The sequence below is a fragment of the Ursus arctos genome, unplaced genomic scaffold (assembly GCF_023065955.2).
Source record: "Ursus arctos isolate Adak ecotype North America unplaced genomic scaffold, UrsArc2.0 scaffold_2, whole genome shotgun sequence".
NCBI classification, from domain to species: Eukaryota; Metazoa; Chordata; class Mammalia; order Carnivora; family Ursidae; genus Ursus; species Ursus arctos.
The window spans coordinates 71,761,825-71,780,208 of NW_026622874.1; the positions used below are offsets into that span (position 1 = coordinate 71,761,825).

General features: G+C 45.3%; 1 protein-coding gene across 8 annotated transcripts in view; it reads left to right on the plus strand.

Annotated features, from left to right (window-relative positions):
• The window catches only part of LOC113270822 (RNA binding protein fox-1 homolog 1), a 330,982-nt gene that overhangs the window by 257,411 nt on the left and 55,187 nt on the right, over window positions 1-18,384 (plus strand). For all 8 annotated transcript variants that reach the window (XM_057314809.1, XM_044391589.3, XM_044391594.3 and 5 more), the window contains one exon: window positions 16,001-16,133. In XM_057314809.1, the coding sequence (XP_057170792.1) occupies window positions 16,001-16,133 (133 nt within the window). The remainder of the gene's footprint in view (window positions 1-16,000; window positions 16,134-18,384) is intronic.

Sequence of the window (18,384 nt, forward strand, 5' to 3'; positions counted from 1 at the left end):
ACATCTAGCCTCCCAAACATGGGATTGGTGGTTCCATCCTGATATCCTTCATGCCCGTCACCCAGTTACCCCATCCCACCACCCACCTCCCCTCCAGCAACCCTCAGTTTGTTTCCTGTAGTTAAGAGTCTCTCACAGTTTTTCTCTCTCTGATGACTTCCCATTCAGTTTTCCATTCCTTCCCCTATGATCCTCTGCTCTGTTTCTTATTTTATTTTTAATTCACATTGAGAGAGAACTATTCGTTAGGGGGAATAACCTGTGAAGAGCATAGATACCGCAAACATATTTCCTATTTGGGGCCTTTGCTCTTGCTTACATTCCAGCTACATTTTTAAAGACACAGGCAAGCATATCCGTCTTTTCTCTTGTTACAGCTTTAGACACCACTTTAGGTCACAAAATCCCTGCCAAGAGCAAGTATTCCTTAGCGTTCTATTATTTTTCTAGGGCTGCCATAAAAAATACCATAGATGGGGGGTGGTGCTTAGACAACAGAAACTTATTTTCTCTCCGTTCTGGAGGCTGGAATTCTGAGATCAGGGTCCTAGCATGGTGGGTTCTGATGAGGGCTCTCTTCCTGGCTCATAGATGGTCACCTTCTCACCATGTCCTTACAGGGCAGAGAAAGCAAGCGCTTGGGTGTCTGTTCTTATGAGGCCCCACCTCATGACTTAGCTCAGCTTAATTACCTCCCAAAGGCCTCATCCCTAAACATCATCACGTTGGGAGTTAGGGTGTCAACATGTAATTGTGGGGGGAGGACACTTTTCAGTCCCCAGCAAGTACCTTGACACAGAGGTACCAGTTTTATTTGTCAACAGGCAAAAAAAAGCATTTTCCAGCAGAAATGTATGGATGGTTCCATGTGCTTACCAATGCAAGCAAGTGTATTTTCACATAGTTACATGGAAGCCACAGATAAGCTTGAGATCCATGTGAGGATAAATCCTAACGAAAAAGGAAGATGACTGTTAATTCCCCCTGAAATTTTCATTCCTGACCACAGGGCGGGGGGAAATCTAGTATCACAGGCTCAGGATGCTAAATGTTATCCAAATGCAAAATCACTTCCTCACTTATTCACTTTTATGAAACTCAAGGGCAAGCAGTGGTGGCATGGTTTTAATTGATGTATTGATTGCAGATTTTATGGAAGTAATTGTGTGGAATTCATAAAACAATGATTTAAGTGGCAGAAACATACATAAATCAGGCCGCACTGTTCTACTTTTAGGTAATTGATAGAACTTCCATTGGTTTCTGTAATTAAAGTAACAGCCTAAATTAATTTATGGCTTCCTCTTTCTTCTGCCCAATACAGAAAATGTCAGTGGACTGAGTTCAGTTGATAGAAAGTACACGTACAGGTCACTGTGTTACTGACACACTGGTTTAAAGACCCGTGTCTCCTCTCTCCCTCTCCCGATATTTCAGAGCTCCGTGGGCTCTGAAAAGGCCTTTTCTAATATTTTCTGGAGGAATCACTTAAAAGAAGGATAATCAGAGCCAGGATGAGGGTGAGGCGAGAGAGGGACTCACCTTAGACAAAATCTAAAGAGGTGCCAAAAAACTCAGTAGTCAAGATAAATAGTATTCTAATACAGTATTTTAAAAAATCTAAATTAATGGGAAAAAATTGACAGTGAACAAAATATCAAAATTTTCATTAAGACAGGACGAGTATTACAATTTTTTTTTTTTACCTTAGGGTCCAATATGCTCAACATAGCACTTTTTTGCTTAAAATTTGAGAGTCTGTTGTTCATCATGCGTTTTTTTAATAATAATTTTGATTTTTTAAAAACTTAAGATTTATCCTGATTACTGGTAGGTTTTTTGGTGTCACCTCCTCTTAAATTTTGTACCCAAAGTGTGTGCCTAACTGGCCCTACCCTAGTCCAGCCCTGAAATAATAAAAAAAAAATGATAGTAACTATACCAATATTAACTCATGGCTATTGAGCACTTACTGTATGTCAGGCATTCTGCTAAGCCCTTCACATGAACTTTCTCCTTGAGTCCTCACAAGAAAAGCGTGAAATATGATTATGCCCCTGTTTGCTTGAAAACATTTAGGATTAGAAGGATTAAGAAATTTGCCCCAGGTGACCTAGCCAGATCAACTTTGAACCCAGCCTAACTCAGTCCCAAGCCTTCCGTCTTCACTAGTCTCTAAATTTATCCACCGGTGAGTGGAAGTGAAGCAACCACAGGCTCTTCTCCTGGACGTGTCCAGGCAGGGAGTGGTCCAGCGCAAACTCTAGACAGCTGTCCAATCTCTGCACTCAGGCCAACGTGTGCTTGCTTCTTCTCAACCCTGGATTGCTGGAGCAGCAGTTCTTCCATGTCTGATCTGTCTGGCCAGGGGTTGACAAAATTGTCCTTTAAAAGGCCAGATAGTAAATATTTCCAGCCTTGTGGGCCATCTGGTTGCTGTTGGCAACCACTCAACTCTGTCCATAGCTTGAAAGTAGCCACAGACAGTACAGAAATGAATAGGTGTGATTGCTTCCAATAACACTTTATTGACAGAAACAATCTTAGGGCCGGATGTGGCCCAAGGGCTGTAGTTTACTGACCCCTTTGTTAGGCTAGCATTCCTATCTGAAACGGCCGGACTCCAGACAGCTGGCTGTGAGGGGGAGGAGAGCAAAAGGGACCTTCTTTTCAACGTGCACTTGCATGGGTCTTTGGCACTTTGTGCCATCTTATCACATTTCAACACCAATAATGGAAGGCAGGCACGTAAACAGAATACGCTTCTCTTGGTACTTATCAAAGTAAGATAGAGACATGAATTCAATCTAAATTGGGTGGATTGGCTTAGTTTTGCCCTCCTAAAAAACAACAACCAAATGTGGAGTTAGAGGCCTCATTTTGGTGCCGTTGGCTTTCTCTGAGATCTGCCCCAGGTTCCCTGGGATAAATGGTGAGACTCCATAAACGTACTTCGCAACGTTTGCTTGGGTTGATTCTGGGTCCTTCCGCAGCTTCCAGTAATGCTGGTCTAAAAGGTGCTCCAGAGTGGATCTTTCCAACCAGGAATCAGTGCCTTGCTCCTTCTACGTTTGTGGCTCAGCATTATGGTGACAACATACCTCTGTCCTCTCTTATCATCTCTGAAATAATTCCTTCCATTCTTTACCTATTTTATCAGCCCTTTGATGGGGGGGGTTAAAATGCATTACTTCATTTAACCAATTTTCATCAAGTTGTTTCTCTATGCCAGGTACCCTTCCATGCAATGTAAAAACTTCATGAGTAAGGCGTCCTCTCTTTAAAATTTTTTTATTTAAATTCAGTTTAATTAAGCAAGGTGTCCTTAAGTCAGCCTCTGTAGTGTCGAGTTCTTGTGGGCAAGACAGATAATAGATACACAATGCTAATGTCTCAGACTTGCAAACAAATTACAGGGATATTTGGGGGCCATACCCAACAGGAGACTGACCTTCTGTTAACACGGCATTTTTAATGCCTCTTGGTAGGTCAGCTAAATATTGACGTTCTCACCATCCTCCCACATTATAGACACACTTGACCACTGATATCCTATTTCCCTCTTTGAACCCATGGACGGGGAGATTCTGAGACATCTACTGGGCCATGCTCTGCCTGTCACCTCAGTCATAGCACACGCCCGATTTAATGCCCAGCGATTGCCCTCCGCCGGACACAGAGGTGAAGCCACCACCACTGCTCCCTGAGCCCCTGTATCATTCTGTCCCCATCACTGAAGCACCATCTCTCTGCCTGGCGCCACCAGCCCTGCTTTCCCACCATGTGGCACGGCGCTCTGATTTATGAACAGGTGTTTTGTTTTGTTTTTACAGCTTTTATTTATTTATTTGACAGAGATAAAACAGTGAGAGAGGGAACACAAGCAGGGGGAGCGGGAGAGGGAGAAGCAGGCTCCCCACTGAGCAGGGAGCCCGATGCGGGGCTCCATCCCAGGACCCTGGGATCACTACCTGAGCTGAAGGCAGACGCTTAACGACTGAGCCACCCTCGCACCCCTGAACAGGTGGTTTTTAAGAGGTTTTTACTAGCTCCTATGTTAACTTATTTCACCTGGACACCAGCTGCCTGGCTCGGTTGTATTTTCAGTCCACGCCCCAGCATCGCCCCAACTGGATTTGCGGCTTCGTCCACAGCGGCAGTTACTTTGGCCGGCTTGTGATCAGAGACAACTTTGTTGTGACTGTTTTGCCCTCTTAAAAAAAAAAGAGAGAGACAATTTCAGGGGGAAGAAAAAAACCCACTAGTTGAACATCCTCCGTTGTTTACAGACAGGAATCTGCAAAGAAGATGCCACATTTCGGGCGGCTGCCGTCTAGCTCTCTGGGCGCTTTGGTTATTAATCTCAATGCAGAATGGTGGCTTTCGTCTTTTGCAGATGGGGGTCTCACTTCTGCAAAAGGCTGCCAATTGCAAAAACTACCATCCCGTGGTGTGCCCCCAAACATCTTATTTGTCTTGATATTTCTTTCACAGAAATACATATGACAGATAAGGAGTCACTGGAGGACGGTTTGCTTTGTGTCAGACAGATATTAAAACAATAAACTATGTTGCCCTGGGATTCTAGTGCACACACAGCCAGAGAACGAGGCCGAGACGAGATGTTTGTGAAAGGCAGCGAGGCAGTTGTTCTGGGGGAATTCCCTGGAAACCCCAAGTCCTGTGATAGCGTTGACAGAACGTACTTTTTAATGCTCACGTTTTTATAAGAAGACCAGCAAACTCTCTGGTGCACCCCCCACACTGAACTCCTGGGCCATGCCTGCTTTCCGCTGGTCCTTGGCAGACGTGAGGAAGAAATCCTCCAATGGGTTGAGCAGCTTAGTTTAGAGTCCATTTTTTTAACCACTCCTCTGTACCTCATTTGCTTTCTCCAACTAAGGTAGATTTAAAATGGGGGGAAAAAAACACCTATTCTGTGTTCAGACTGAATATGAAATTTTCAGAGGCCAAAAATAAGATCCTGTTTGATTCCTGGAATATAAAGGGGGCAACTTGATGCATTGGGGCTGGTGTGTGTTCCTGGGGGACGCAGCTTTGGACACGGAGCCAAGTCCTCTCTCAAAGTCAGCACGTCTGGGAGTGAACAGCTTAGAAGGGGGAGTAAGAACACCCAGCGACATGCAATTCAAGCGCTGGAGGGGGGGCTTCTGGGTGTTTCTGGTGCTTCTGGTGTCCAACCACAGAGTGGCCGCCTCCTCCCCTTGCCTTCTTTCTTTTCGAAAGCAAATCTCCCGGTGCAGTGCAAAGAATCATGAAAGGAAGCTTGAGCTTGCCTCCCATGGAAGGGAAAAGAGCCTGGCATAGTTCATTTAAACATAATTTAAACACTCGCTTCACTCCAAAAACACCATTTTCTTAAATCATGTTTTCATTTCTGTAAAAGTACTGTCATGCCAAAAGCTATTTTATTGCTCCTGGAGAATTTGGGGGCAGTGTTAACAAAATGCAGTTTTTAGGACCAAATAACACACCACATATTTTCAATCTGTCTCCCTGGGTTTTGTTTGCATGCAGTGTCAACTCTTGATGCCTAATTGCTTTTTATGTAAAAACAAACGTACCAGAACCACTTCTATAGGCACACCTGCCCAAGGATATATATATCATGCCCACCCTTGGTAATTGCTTCCAGGTTCCAAGAAGCATTTCCCAAAGGCTCATTTCTGCTGGCAAACCCTAGTCCCCAGTATTGGTTTTACAGAATTCTCCCTGAGCAACGATTATTTAATGACAAGACCTGGATTCGGGCAGAGGTGGTCCTAGGACACCAGCGGTTTGACCTTGGCCAAGTCTGATTGCCCTGAGCATACTCGTGAATACCTACCCACTTGTGAGCGTCCTTGTGTGAAGAGTCATTCAGATCGCCTGAGGCGTTTTATCTCCTCAAATGGATGGCTACACTTTCCGGTTCTTCCACAGAAGCCATCTTCTCTGGGACTTTTTAAAAGTTCACCGAAGAAGCTAGTCTGGAATGTTTATGTGAATCTGGTGACCGGACAACCTATTTCTGAACGGCTTTCTTTTACTCTGTTAAAGATGGGAGTTTGGGGAGGGTTCCAGCTCAGGTATCAGGCAGGCAATTCATAGATCCAGAGGACACCTGTCCTCAAGTTTTGCATGGGGTGTGACTCAAAGGATTGGGATTCAGCCTTCCAAAGTGGAAGTTGACTCTTAAAAGCAGATGGCCTCAACACTGGCCAGCTATACCCACAGTGATGGCTAGAATTGAAGTGAACAACACATTTGCATCATGTTCCCATCCTGTGAGCCACCGCCAACCCCCTCTTGAGGGTTTCACCTGCAGGAGCCGCAGCAGCCCCAGAGAACCATGGGAAATCCTTCCCAACATATGAAACTAATTTATCTCCCTTGCCTTGCTTCCTACATGGAGAGGCAATTCACCAAGCTAGCTGTTTCAGCCACCTGTTAGCCAGATCATGAATGATTTAACAATTGAAACTTTGCTGTGTATATGCACTCGATAAAGTAATTATTTAAATAAATTATTTGACTTTTTTTCCCATGGCTACCTGATAAAAGCTAAATTGACACCACTACAGGTTTTGTCAAACAAATCGAGTGTGGCAAATCGCTTCACCCAAATTAAAATAGATCTCAGCATCTCACGGCTCTGTCTCCAGCGTTTCTTCAAATGACAGAAAGCACCTTTGCAAATGCCTTCCGCGGTCCCGCCAAGTTAAGCCCTCCAAGATTGAGATTCATTCTCGTTGTGCTGAATGAAATGTTACAGAGATCCTGCCCAGGGTGGGTATTGTCAATACCTGTGAGTAGACAGATCACAAATACATCTTCTGCAAAGTAAAAGCATATCTCTGCGCATCCGGCAGCCATGGTGCTCACCACGCATGTCTGTTGGATTAATCAGATCATTTGTTAACCCGGGAGAGAAGACACAACAGCTAGCTTCGGGAGGTAAGCGGGAATAAGGTGGCAATTATTTAAAAACCAAGGCTGCCGTCCTCATTCAAAGACCTAGCGATGAAAGAATATTCACGTAAGCATTGTGTGTGGGTTTTTTTGCTGCTTTTTGAATTTGTTTTTAAGTTAGGAAACATTTCTGCTTTGGGAACACCGGACTCACTGCTTAGAGTAAATCATCCCTGTGTGTTCATGGCATTTAGTTTTCTTTATTTTTTATCCCTGGACGAGTCATCTATTTCCTTTCTAAGTAAGAGACTGATTCTAACCATGTTATGAGTGAAGTGATATTTGATAACAATATTAGTAAATCAGTTATATAGAGAAAAAAGTGCCTCCTCCCAAATATTATGAAAGTTTTTTTATGCAAGTCTCTCAAATCTTGGAGAAAATTTCTAGTTGAAGTTAGTCATGAGAAGCTCATTATTTTGACAGTAATGAGGGTTGTGTATACAACACCATGCTAGCTTACCCCAGGTCCCCATTGCTGGGAGAGTCCGTTTCCCCAGTATTTTTGGAGATGTGGAGATAAGCCCCAGTGGGGAAGGAAAACAGCTTGTTTGGACTCTTATAAATCAGTAGTGATCCCTGTGGCCTGTATCCAATTAGTAGAAAAGGAGCAAAGCCCTTCCAGGTGTCTTGAAATCTCAGCACATAAATAGAGAACAGAAGAAATGGCGCCAGCCCTCCTCCTGCTTCCACCTCCTGCCCCCAACCAGGAGCATATCGAGGTCTCAGGTAGGCTTGTCAACAGATTCCCCTGCAAATTCACTCAGTCCATGATGAATTGCGCTGGTTCTCTTGGTTGTGAGATGAATATAGGGAGAGGATGCAGCAGTTTGTATTGTTATAAGAGGCCATAGAAGGGGAGTAAAAACTGAGAGTCGCTAAGGAGCAGGGAGAGAGTGGAAGTAGAAAGTTTTTTCCCAGAGCCGACACAGGATGCCTTGGTCCCACGTGCCTCGTTGCTTTGTTGTATGATAGATAAGATGATGGGCTCTTATGTCAGGCTGTCTGGGTGTAGAGCATGGGGCGAGTTTCTGGGCTGCTGTGCCTCTTCCCGCTCTCCCCAGGAAAGTGAAGGTAGCAGTAACACCTGGCTCGAATGGTTTTGTGAAGATTTACTGACTTAATCTTTGGGTCTGCGGTTAGCAAGTGTCAGTAAATAGTAGCTGATATATCATACAGTTGACTCTCCTCTGTCTGATAATGGAGTACGAGAGGCTGGATTTGGGCCAGCTGTGATCACAGCTTTGCTTCGACTTTTCCGGTTATTGTTGTCTGGACTTTGCTCAAGTGAGGTGGAGTCCCTCATCACTCTCGTCCTCGCTAAACCTGACTTTCTCTTAGAATATGCACCTTTCATAAGCAGCATGGTAGCAACTCTCACAGGTTCAAGGGCTGACCGCCATTTTCCCTCTGTAGCTGAACGACTGTTGAATTCTGAGCTCGTCTGACAACATACTCAATAAACATTGCAGTAATTACCCGAGGCCAGGTAAACCTGTAGGTGCTAGAGACACAGTATTGACCAAAATAAAGTCTTTAGGACGTCCCCACGGAGAGCTATATAATGAGCGTGCAATCCAGTGAGATGGTAAGGGCCACTTGAGTCAAGGGAAGGAAAAAGGCTAGTGACAGGAGTGGCCGAGAGACGTCGAGAAGATGGGGAGAAACTCTTGGGGGAGGAAGTGACAATGAAGCCAGCATTTGAGTGAACCAATCAACTCAACATTTAGGGACAAGACAAAGGAAAGAGAACGTGCAGAGAAGCCACACAGAAGGAGCAGCCAGAGGAGGCTGAAGGAGAAGACAGCATTGCAGCCTCATACAGTAAAGATTTAGGTCAATACATTCAGCTCGGACAGTCTAGCCAGTAGGGCAATGTCACCATCTTTTTTTTTTTTTTTTCCCCTTCACGTAATGTGCTTTTCTCTCCAAGTTCAAGTTCTTGCCAATTCCTTCGACACATCCTAATCAGACCTAGAACAGCCAAGAAACTTCTGGCTAATTTGGATTTGACTAAAACTTTTGTACCACGATGCTATGTAGAGAGATTCAATTATGGTGCGCAATGTTTTGTGAGTAACTACCACCCATAAAAAGTTAATTAATCAGGGCTGTGTCAATTTCCTCGTGCCATGTCAATTTGCTGCCAGGTAATTAATCACTAATCACCCACCAAGCAGCAGGCTGGGGGGACAATCCATGAGCCATTTATTGTCTTTTCCCAAATAAATGGCACACGCAGCCAGGAAGAAACACATCTTGCCTTTCATAATATTTTTATCGACACTTTTGCAAGTTGTAATAGACTGTAGCAACAAGCAGCTGCAGTTCAATGGGATATGAATATTAAGGAAACAAATGAGCGGAGATTTATAGGACATTGCATTTCTGTTATGTCAGTTTTGAGATTAAACCCAGCAAATGAACATTGAAAAATTACTCTTCCATGTGGGGAATGGTGATTAGACTTGTACATTAATTAGAAATTTTTGTTTTCCTATTCAATGCATCTCAAATGAGGATGTCCTATAAGGAACTGTTTGTCCAAAATGTAGATTTATTCACTTCTAAACAGCAGTATTTAATATCAACGTGTATTTTGAAATGAAACAAGAGTCAGTCCCAAATGTGTGTTTCAGGGATAGATATATGAGAATATGAGAATCAGAGATTCCAACAAATTAAGTGGCTATTTTGGTCTTTTTGTAAATGACTAAATGGGTGGAACACCCCCTTTCTCTCCCAAAACCTTGAAATTGCTGAATTTTAACAAAATTGAAAGCCTTTCCATTTTTGTTTTGACCTAGAACTAAATGTGCTCCATCGTATTAAATTTCCCATTTCATGTCATTCAAAGATAGTGACCCAGTTGCGTATAAATTGTTATAAACCAATTTGATGTACTTTCGTTTGAGATTCATTTTGAAAAAATAAGCAAACATATTTGTCATTTGGAAAAAATCTTTTTTTTTTTCCTTTTACTATTCATTGTGATGCTTATCACACCATGCTCTACCTCTGAAGTTGAACTATAGCTGGTTGTTTATTTTGCCTCGGCATGTTACCTATTATGCCACTTCTTAATTTACGGTCCAGCACATGAAACACGAGTTCCCCCAAGGGGAATCCTACAGAACCATGAACCTGCTGTTGAAAGCACATCTGCACCCCCAGAATTGTGTAAGTGAATATTTCCTACCGTAAATTACCCACGGAACAATCCAACCCCAAATTAGCATGGACGCCTCCGGTCTTAGGCCATTCCAAGGGTGGGCAAAGTCGGCATTGTTGCCAAAGGCAGAGACGAGAGGGACAAAGAGAAGCCCTCTCCTCCGTCCTGATGGAACACCTTTTCCAGGGCATCTGGCAACCTCATGCAAATTCAAACCAGCGCACAAATGCAAAGAATAATTGCCCATTACAGCGGCCGTATATTTTTATGGCTTTGATGCAGAATCTGCCCCCCTGTTGGCTTTTGCATCTGCTACTCTTCCATCTCTCCCAAAGCTCTAAAACTTTAATATGCACTTTATAACCCTCAAGTATTTTCCACTGGTTTTGTGTTTCTTCTTTTGGGATTTCCGGGCTGGTGAGATGATCTCATTTGTGTTTATTTCGAAGGTAAGCACCATATTCGTAAAAGAGACAGAGGGGGAGCGCACGTTTGTCACTGTAAATACACTGAGTGAAGAGCTCAGAGAAGGTGGGAGGTGGGGGCTTTGTCTTTGATGGGAGACAGGCAGTAAGCAGTTGACACTTTGGTAAATGGCCCATTTGGCTGGTTGATACACCCACACATCTTCCGTTTAAAAATGTTGATCCGCCTTGATACTTGAGCACATCACAGCGTGCCTCTTGTTACATCCCTAAAGTTTCCATTTCATTGAGTTCCATGCTATACAACTCCTCATGCCCAAGAACTGAGCGAGTTATTCCACCACCACTCCCCCAAAATGCGCTGCGGGTATAAATCTCACTGAAAGTTGGGAGTGGGTAGGCAGGGAATGTTGATGTGTCAACAGGATGCGCAATTGGTATTTGCTCCAAAGCTCTTGCCCTGTTTTCTTTGAGAGAAACTCATTTTTACCTTATGAGCTAAATCCAATTTTCGTTGCAGTGATACCAGATTTTTCACTCTGATTCATGCTGCATAAGGTTTAAGAGGGAACCTTTCCAGTATAATGAACCGTTGTTGTTGTTGTTGTTGTTTTCCTTCTTCCCTTGTCTTCGTCATGCCAACAACTAAGGATTTATATTGCGTCCGCAGAGCAACCTGAATACTTTCCATTGTTCCCCAATGATGGTCTCTTTACATGTTTATTAACTGTAAGTTCAGCTAGGAAAAAAAAAAAAATCCAGCTCCATAATTTGGTGTCTTTTCTTTCTAACACTGTTCTTTCATTAACAAAGAGGCTTTTACAAACATGGGATAGGGTGACAGGTTTATGACTTTTATTAACATTGATTTACTCCGTTCCAGAAACGGAGAGGACATTGTGAGTTTCCATTGGCATTTTTGCGTTAGATTTATTTAACATTTATTGCCCACTTACTGGGTCCAAACTCCTGAATTGGGGCATTGATAGTGTGATAACTTTGACTCAACCAAAGACAGGTGTCGTGTCCCAAAGTAAGCACATAATTGAGTTGTCTTTTTTTCTCTGTGGTTTAAGGATAAAGCCATTTCGGTTTTGTTTCATCTGTATCTGAATCCTCTGTCTAGGTAATTGCTTCACATATGCATTTAACCGTGTCCCAGCATCAACAAACCAATGCATACGGTGGCCAAGTAAACAAACAAATGAGTTCCTTCTGTCCTAAGTTGAGTCTAAAGGAAGCTTAACGAAGTTGTGGGGTGCTGTGTTTTGTCTTTGTTTTTGTTTGTACCCTTGCAATTGACCATTCATCTTAGTGGCAAGAGAAGGGAGCCACTTGGAATCCTAAACCCACGGCAGGGGGTGGACCTCCTCTAGGGGAGAGGAGGAGAAACACAGAAGGCTCAGCCACATATCAGAGGAGTTAGGGATTAGAAGTGCTCTTATGTTCCATTGTTCCTTATGGCACATATTTACTGCACCCAGAGACTGAGATTTGCTCGGTTGCCAGAGAGCATTGTCTGAGGCTCTGTGAAGGAAGGAATCTGACCTCTGAGGCCCTTTCATAGATATCAGTGTCTGGGGGGCACGTCTGACTCCCGCTTTTCCCCAGAGCTAGAACCTGATCTCCAAATCCTGACACAGCACAGCAATGAACGTGAATTTCAATGAATTAAGGTTTTGCAATAATTCCAGCTACAATACCTTTATCCAAGTCCTCTCTCCTTTTATCAGAATCACACATATGCCAAGTGTGGCTGTCATTCCTGGGCCAGTGCAGCACCTGTGAGCATGGCTGTAGAACCTACTTCTCTAGGGATCGTGACTGAGAGCCAGTTGTGTCGTTGGCCTCCTGGGTATGTGCGAACCCCGGGCAGGACACTTCGTACAGAGGGCAGCGTTATGGAAGGTGCAAGGTGGAGAGGCAGTGCCTCTACGGTCCCAAAGGAGGGAGACTAACACTGGTTCACCTCCAAAGGGTATCCGGGCACCTGCTCTGAGCCAGGCACTCTTCTAAATGAACAGATGGAGATCTCTGCCATCGTGGAGTTTACATTCTAGCGACATTGGGAGTCCTTCTCTTTGATTTCTGTCACCCTAGCTACTTGATTGCTAGTTCACCTGGAGAGCTTTGTGACAGCTTCCTTCCAAAGGAGATTAAAACATAAATAAAAGTAGGAAGCAAGGGAGGAAGGACGGAAAGAGAAAGGGAGGGAGAAAAGGAAGGGGGAAAAGAGGACCAGAATAAGAAGGAAGGAAAGTAAGAGGAAAGAGGAAGGAAATGTTCATTAATCATAATGACAAACTAGAGGCTTCATAAGGACAGCCCTTGGCAGCCCAAGACTGGTAACAAAAAAGAGATAGCTGAGCAAATCCTCTATCTGGGAGACACCCAGTCTTCCCCCATGATGGCTCTGGTCCAAAGCATGAACCGCAGAACCTCCTTATTTTGCCTAAGGGCACCTGACCTCCCGGAAAAGTGATTTTCAAACCAGGAGTGATGTGTTGTCCTTCCTGTGTCCCTTTAACAAAATAAGAATCCCTCTAATGTGCCAAGCTTGGAGGAGCCCCCAAAAGTCTCACATGGAGACCTGTCCTCCCTCATCCTGCATCGGGAGGGACATCTCCCCCCTGTAGCCAAGGGTACATTTGGAGTCCCGGCTCCACACTTCCAGCAGCTTGTGCCGCCCCCGCTCTGCTGCCGAGCTTCTGTTTCGTGTTGTATCTCAACATCTAAATCCTCCAAGAATTATTGTAAAACCTGCTTGTCGCTGAGAGGGATCTGTTCTCACTCACTGTGCGCGGGAGCCGGCGATAATGAATGGGTCAGCATAATTACCGTGTCTCCTCACCCAGGCAGCCAGCTGCTCTGCCAGATTGTGAATTTTTCATGTTCTTTATTTCAAAATCCAGGGTGTTCCTATGAAAACTTAGTATTTGAACTGTGGCAAGGTAGAGTTGGAGTCCCAGCCACACTCGCTCATTTTCTCGCCAGTCCTGAACAAACAGCTCCTATCTCATTACTTCTGGGCTCTTACGGTGTTAGGACTTAGTGGCTTTCCCCATTAAGAGCGACACCTCTCTACAATTTCAAGCACATTCGTTGAAACACAAGCCAGGGGATGTGGGTGAGTAGGGGCTGGCAAGCTGAGAGTTAAGTATGGCTGCACGATTTGACTTTAACCACAATATGAGAAAAAGGTTAACAATAACATATATGGTGTTTTCGGCATAAATAGATAAAATCATTCTGACTCAGTTGTACAATCACAGCATTTTGCCCTCCATCCTGAGACAAAGATCTGGTGGAATCCATGAGAATGTGCAGAGAATTACAGATGATAGTCAGTCACTCTTCACTTTGGGTTCAAGGGTTCTATTCCAGCCCATGCAATTCTGTGAGGGGATTGGGGATGGCAGCTGTGGGAGACCCCCACCCATTTCATCTCCCCACCCCCTGCCACTTCCCTCCACCCCCAGGAAGCTAGGATATAGTGTACCCAAAGACGCTGTGGTAATGACAGATGGGATGGAGGGCTTCTGCTCCTGAATGTGGTGGTAAGAAGGGGAGAAGCCCCCCACCCCTTGGCAGTTTGGATATGAACTGGAGGCAACTTCAACACCGCATGAGACACAGCATCCTCGGAGCAGTTAGGTGTTCCCCCAAATGGAGCTCCTGGAGAGAGGTGTGCGTCTCCTGATTACCTACGTTTGAGAGACTCCCTTGGGGTAGGACGTTCTGAGCATGGAGGCCGCTGTCCCTCCCAGCCTTGTCTGTCCTTACAAACACTGTGTGAGCTCCCAGGAGAAGAGCAGGGTGCGGGGTGCATGCAGGGGAGGAAACTCTTGCCACCCTGCTTCTTTCTACCTGTTTTTCCCTCTGGAAAGCTCTTGTGTGTTAGGGGAGAGGGTCAAGAAAAGAACCTGGGACAAGTAGGGGAGGTTGACTGGAGAGTCTGTCCATCCTTCGAACTGCCTACAACTTACAACTTCATTTTCTTGTTTATGTGTTTAAGCCACCCCTACGTTCATTCAGGTGTCCAATATTTAAAATCCTGCTGTGGGTAAGGTCAGGGGGCTTCTGTTGGGGAGGCAGGAGCAGAAGCCAAGACAGATGGGCGGGGGGAAGCCTGGAGGAACTTCCGGTTGATAGGGGAGAGAAAAGGTAACATGTTGACGGGACCCCCTCTTTTCGAAACCAACACCTATGAGAGGTTGGGTGTTCTGGGCCTTTAATACGGATCTCCTGCCGCAGTGGATTCCCCAGTGTGATTTCCCAGAGAAGTGCCTCCTCCCCGGGATGCGGTTTGGGCGCCCTGCCTGCGGTTTAGTGGGGATGGCACGCTTGGGGCTGGCATAGTGAGAGCGCTGTGAGATTCAGATATGGAGAAGCAGCAGCAGTGGTTTCCTAAAGGCTTCCTGGGCCCCAGTGTGTCAGGATTTGCAGTCACCCTAGGAGGAAGGACATCCCAGGCAGAGGCAAGAGAATGAATTATCAGGGGTCTCTGGCCCCAGGCTTAATTTCCCTCTGGACTCCTCAGCAAGCCCTCCCACTCAGAGAATTTTCCTCCGAGGAGGAAAGCTCAGCCCATACCCTCTTCTTAAGAGTTGAGTTCCCAGACTTCTCTGTAATTATGGTTGTGTGTGCCTTAAAAGCTGTTAAATGGTTTGGGGGCTGATGGGACATTGGTAACCATTGGCACATAAGGGCTTTGCACACTTGCGATGTATGCACATGTCCGTAGGAACTCTGTATTGCAATAAAAAATTTTAACAAGCAATATATGTAAAGGAAAATGTGGGACATAAATAAAAATGGGATAGGGAAAGTGATCAGTAGACAACATACAGTTCAGCCCCAGAGATAACTAGGAACACACTGAAACGTGTGCATACGTATACACAGTGTATGCACATACACACGTACATCGAAATATGCATATGTACAGTTCACGTACACGTGTGCACACACAACACACCGGTGGCGTGCACATTCACTGCACATGCACAGACATGTGCGGATACATCATACACGTATATCGTGTGCTCAGACATATAAATATCTTACAATATACATATGTGTGTATATAGATACATAGATGTTGGCGACATAAGACACATACTTCTTGCAGTCTATCTTTGTAGAATTTTAACTTTGTGCGGTGAGCTTGTCTCCTGTTATCACGAATTCTTTGTGAATGTTTGTCATTTACCATATTCTCTTGGACACAGGGACCACGCCTTAACTAGCCCACTCTGGAATCGGACCTTGACCTCCTCCCTGCTGCCTGCCTTTGGAACCCCGCCTCCCAGACAAGGGGCAGGTGTCCAGCCTCGGCGGCAGGGAGAAGGGCCCGGGGTGGGCGGGTTGCCCTGCACCACGAGTGTGCTTCTGAAAGCCTCTGCTCTGCTCTCTCCTTTCCCGCCCGCAGTGCCCGGCTTCCCGTATCCAGCAGCCACCGCCGCGGCCGCCTACCGAGGGGCGCACCTGCGAGGCCGCGGCCGCACCGTGTACAACACCTTCCGGGCCGCGGCGCCCCCGCCTCCGATCCCGGCATATGGCGGGTAAGTGGGGCGGCCTCCCCCCCCCCCCCCCGGCGGGCCTCCCGCACCAGCCCCCCCCCCCCCCCCCCCGTTTGTGAGCGCATGCCGGTCTTGACTGCCCCACCAGAACCGCCCCAGCATGCAGCCCGGCGCGCGCCTGCCGTGGAGCACCTTGCAAAGAGTAGTGAAAAATGAGTGTAATTTGTCCTGTCATGGTTGGTGCCTTTAAGCATTCTACATGTCACATGTTGTTATGTAAATTCTCTCTGAGACTGAATGCTGGAGAACAGAGAAATGGCTACAGCCAAAGATGTATTTCTGATGACTGCAAACATCTGGTTATTAAGGAGGTTGGATCACATTTGCCCCTTGAATCCGTCCATGGAGGGACATGAAGTCCCCAAACATAAAAGTTCACTTGGGTGGTCTTGTTCCCCTCCCCAAAGACACCTTGCTCGTCAAGGTTTATGAACCCTTGCCCGAAAAGAGAAAATTAGGTGTGGAGTCAAATGTGAACATTCTCGAAAGTTCAAAGAAATTGGAAGTAAGACCCGTTTCCGTTGGATTTTCCAAAATGGGCATTTGGCTTCCTTTCCCCTCTGCAAGGAAACAGGGGGTAGCGTGTTTCCCGTTGGCGGTTTGGTATCTGTGCGCATGGACTCCTGCATTGCCAGGTGAAGATCAAGGAGTGGCAGGGAATGCAAAGAAACAGGGGTCTCGGTGTGGTGGACTGCAACCCCGCAGTGCTCCCCTTTCTGTCCTCCTGTTAAGGGCTCCTCCTGGAACATTCCAGAACCTCTGGAATCAGGGAGAAAGGGGTGTCTCTGCCAGTCCTCGGGATGTTTGAACTGTCTGGAGACATTCTGGTTTGTCACAGGAGCTGGGAGGTGGAGGCCAGGGATGTTGCCGGATTGCCACAGTGCACAGGGTGGCCCCCTAGCGTGGAGAGATCAGGCCCCAAATGTCAGTAGCGCTACTCAGAAAAACTCAGCGATGCCTGAGACGGTTTGGCATGAGGGTTTCTTGGCCTACGACTGGCTTTCTGGTCTGTAGAAAGAATATGGCTGTATTCCAGGCTGTGTGAAAAGGGTTAATGCATTTTTTGATACCTCTGTTGCTTATAAATCGTTTAGGAAACCTGAATTATGCTAGGTCATCTCTCTATTATACTGATGACAAAAGGAACCACTCTTTTTTCATTATTTATTCGTATCTCACCCATTGCAGAGGAGAGCATATGAAGTGTTTCAAACACAAATGCAATGAGACAAAGTTAAGAATATAAATAAATGAAACTAAATGGAATCACCAGGAAGAGAAAACAAAGGCAGAGAGATCATTCGGCGTCCATTGTTTCCTGTGTTGTCCTTAGCCTTGGGTCATTTCTGAGTTTCTTAGTGGACAAAACAATAGCGAAAATTTCTCATGGAAAGATGGTGGATACTTACAAACCAAGTATGACTTTGCCCTAAATTCTCCTCACCCTCCAAAAACATGCATCCGCACCTCCTAAGCCTTTACCTGACCACGTGATATAAGGAAGCATCCACAGTGTTAATCATTATTTCCAGCCCCACAGTGTTGAGCCTGTTTTATAGACCCAGAAATGCAGAAATAAAGACGTGTTATTCCCAAGGTCACACAGTAAGTTGTTATGAAGGGAAGAAAGCCCACCAAGTTACCCTGTAGGCTCATGTAATTACTAAAGCAAGATTCATAAGCCATAAATACAAAATTACATGTTTATACCACATTAGTTTGTCTGAAAATTATTATCTTAGTAGACGGTAATTGTAGCTTTTCGGTATATGTACCCTCAGTATCTCACTACTATACTGAACAGGAAAAAAAATAAAATTATATGGCTTATCCTCATATGAACAATTCATAAAAATCTCAAAATAACACACCTGCCATAAAATTGAAATTCGCTAAGTTACAATGAACTCGCTCTTTGCCGGGAATAACCACGCATAACTAATTAATGCCACGTTCACCAGGGAGAGACACAGGCACCTCCAAATGGTGAAGCAACGTGTTTGTGACTGCTTCAGATGTGACTTAAGTATTCCAGAAACGTTCCTAATCATTTTCGTTATAATGGTACACTGTGCCTCTTTGCTGGTAATGTTCCTAGTGGAATCCTGAAACCACCGTTAGTAGTAAGATGAAATTCTCAACCCAGGAGGAGGAGGAGCAGAAGGGCTGGGGGTGGGGGGGAGTGTCCATGTCCGCAAGTTCTGTAAGAGCAAAGTGCTGGCTGAAAGTAGGA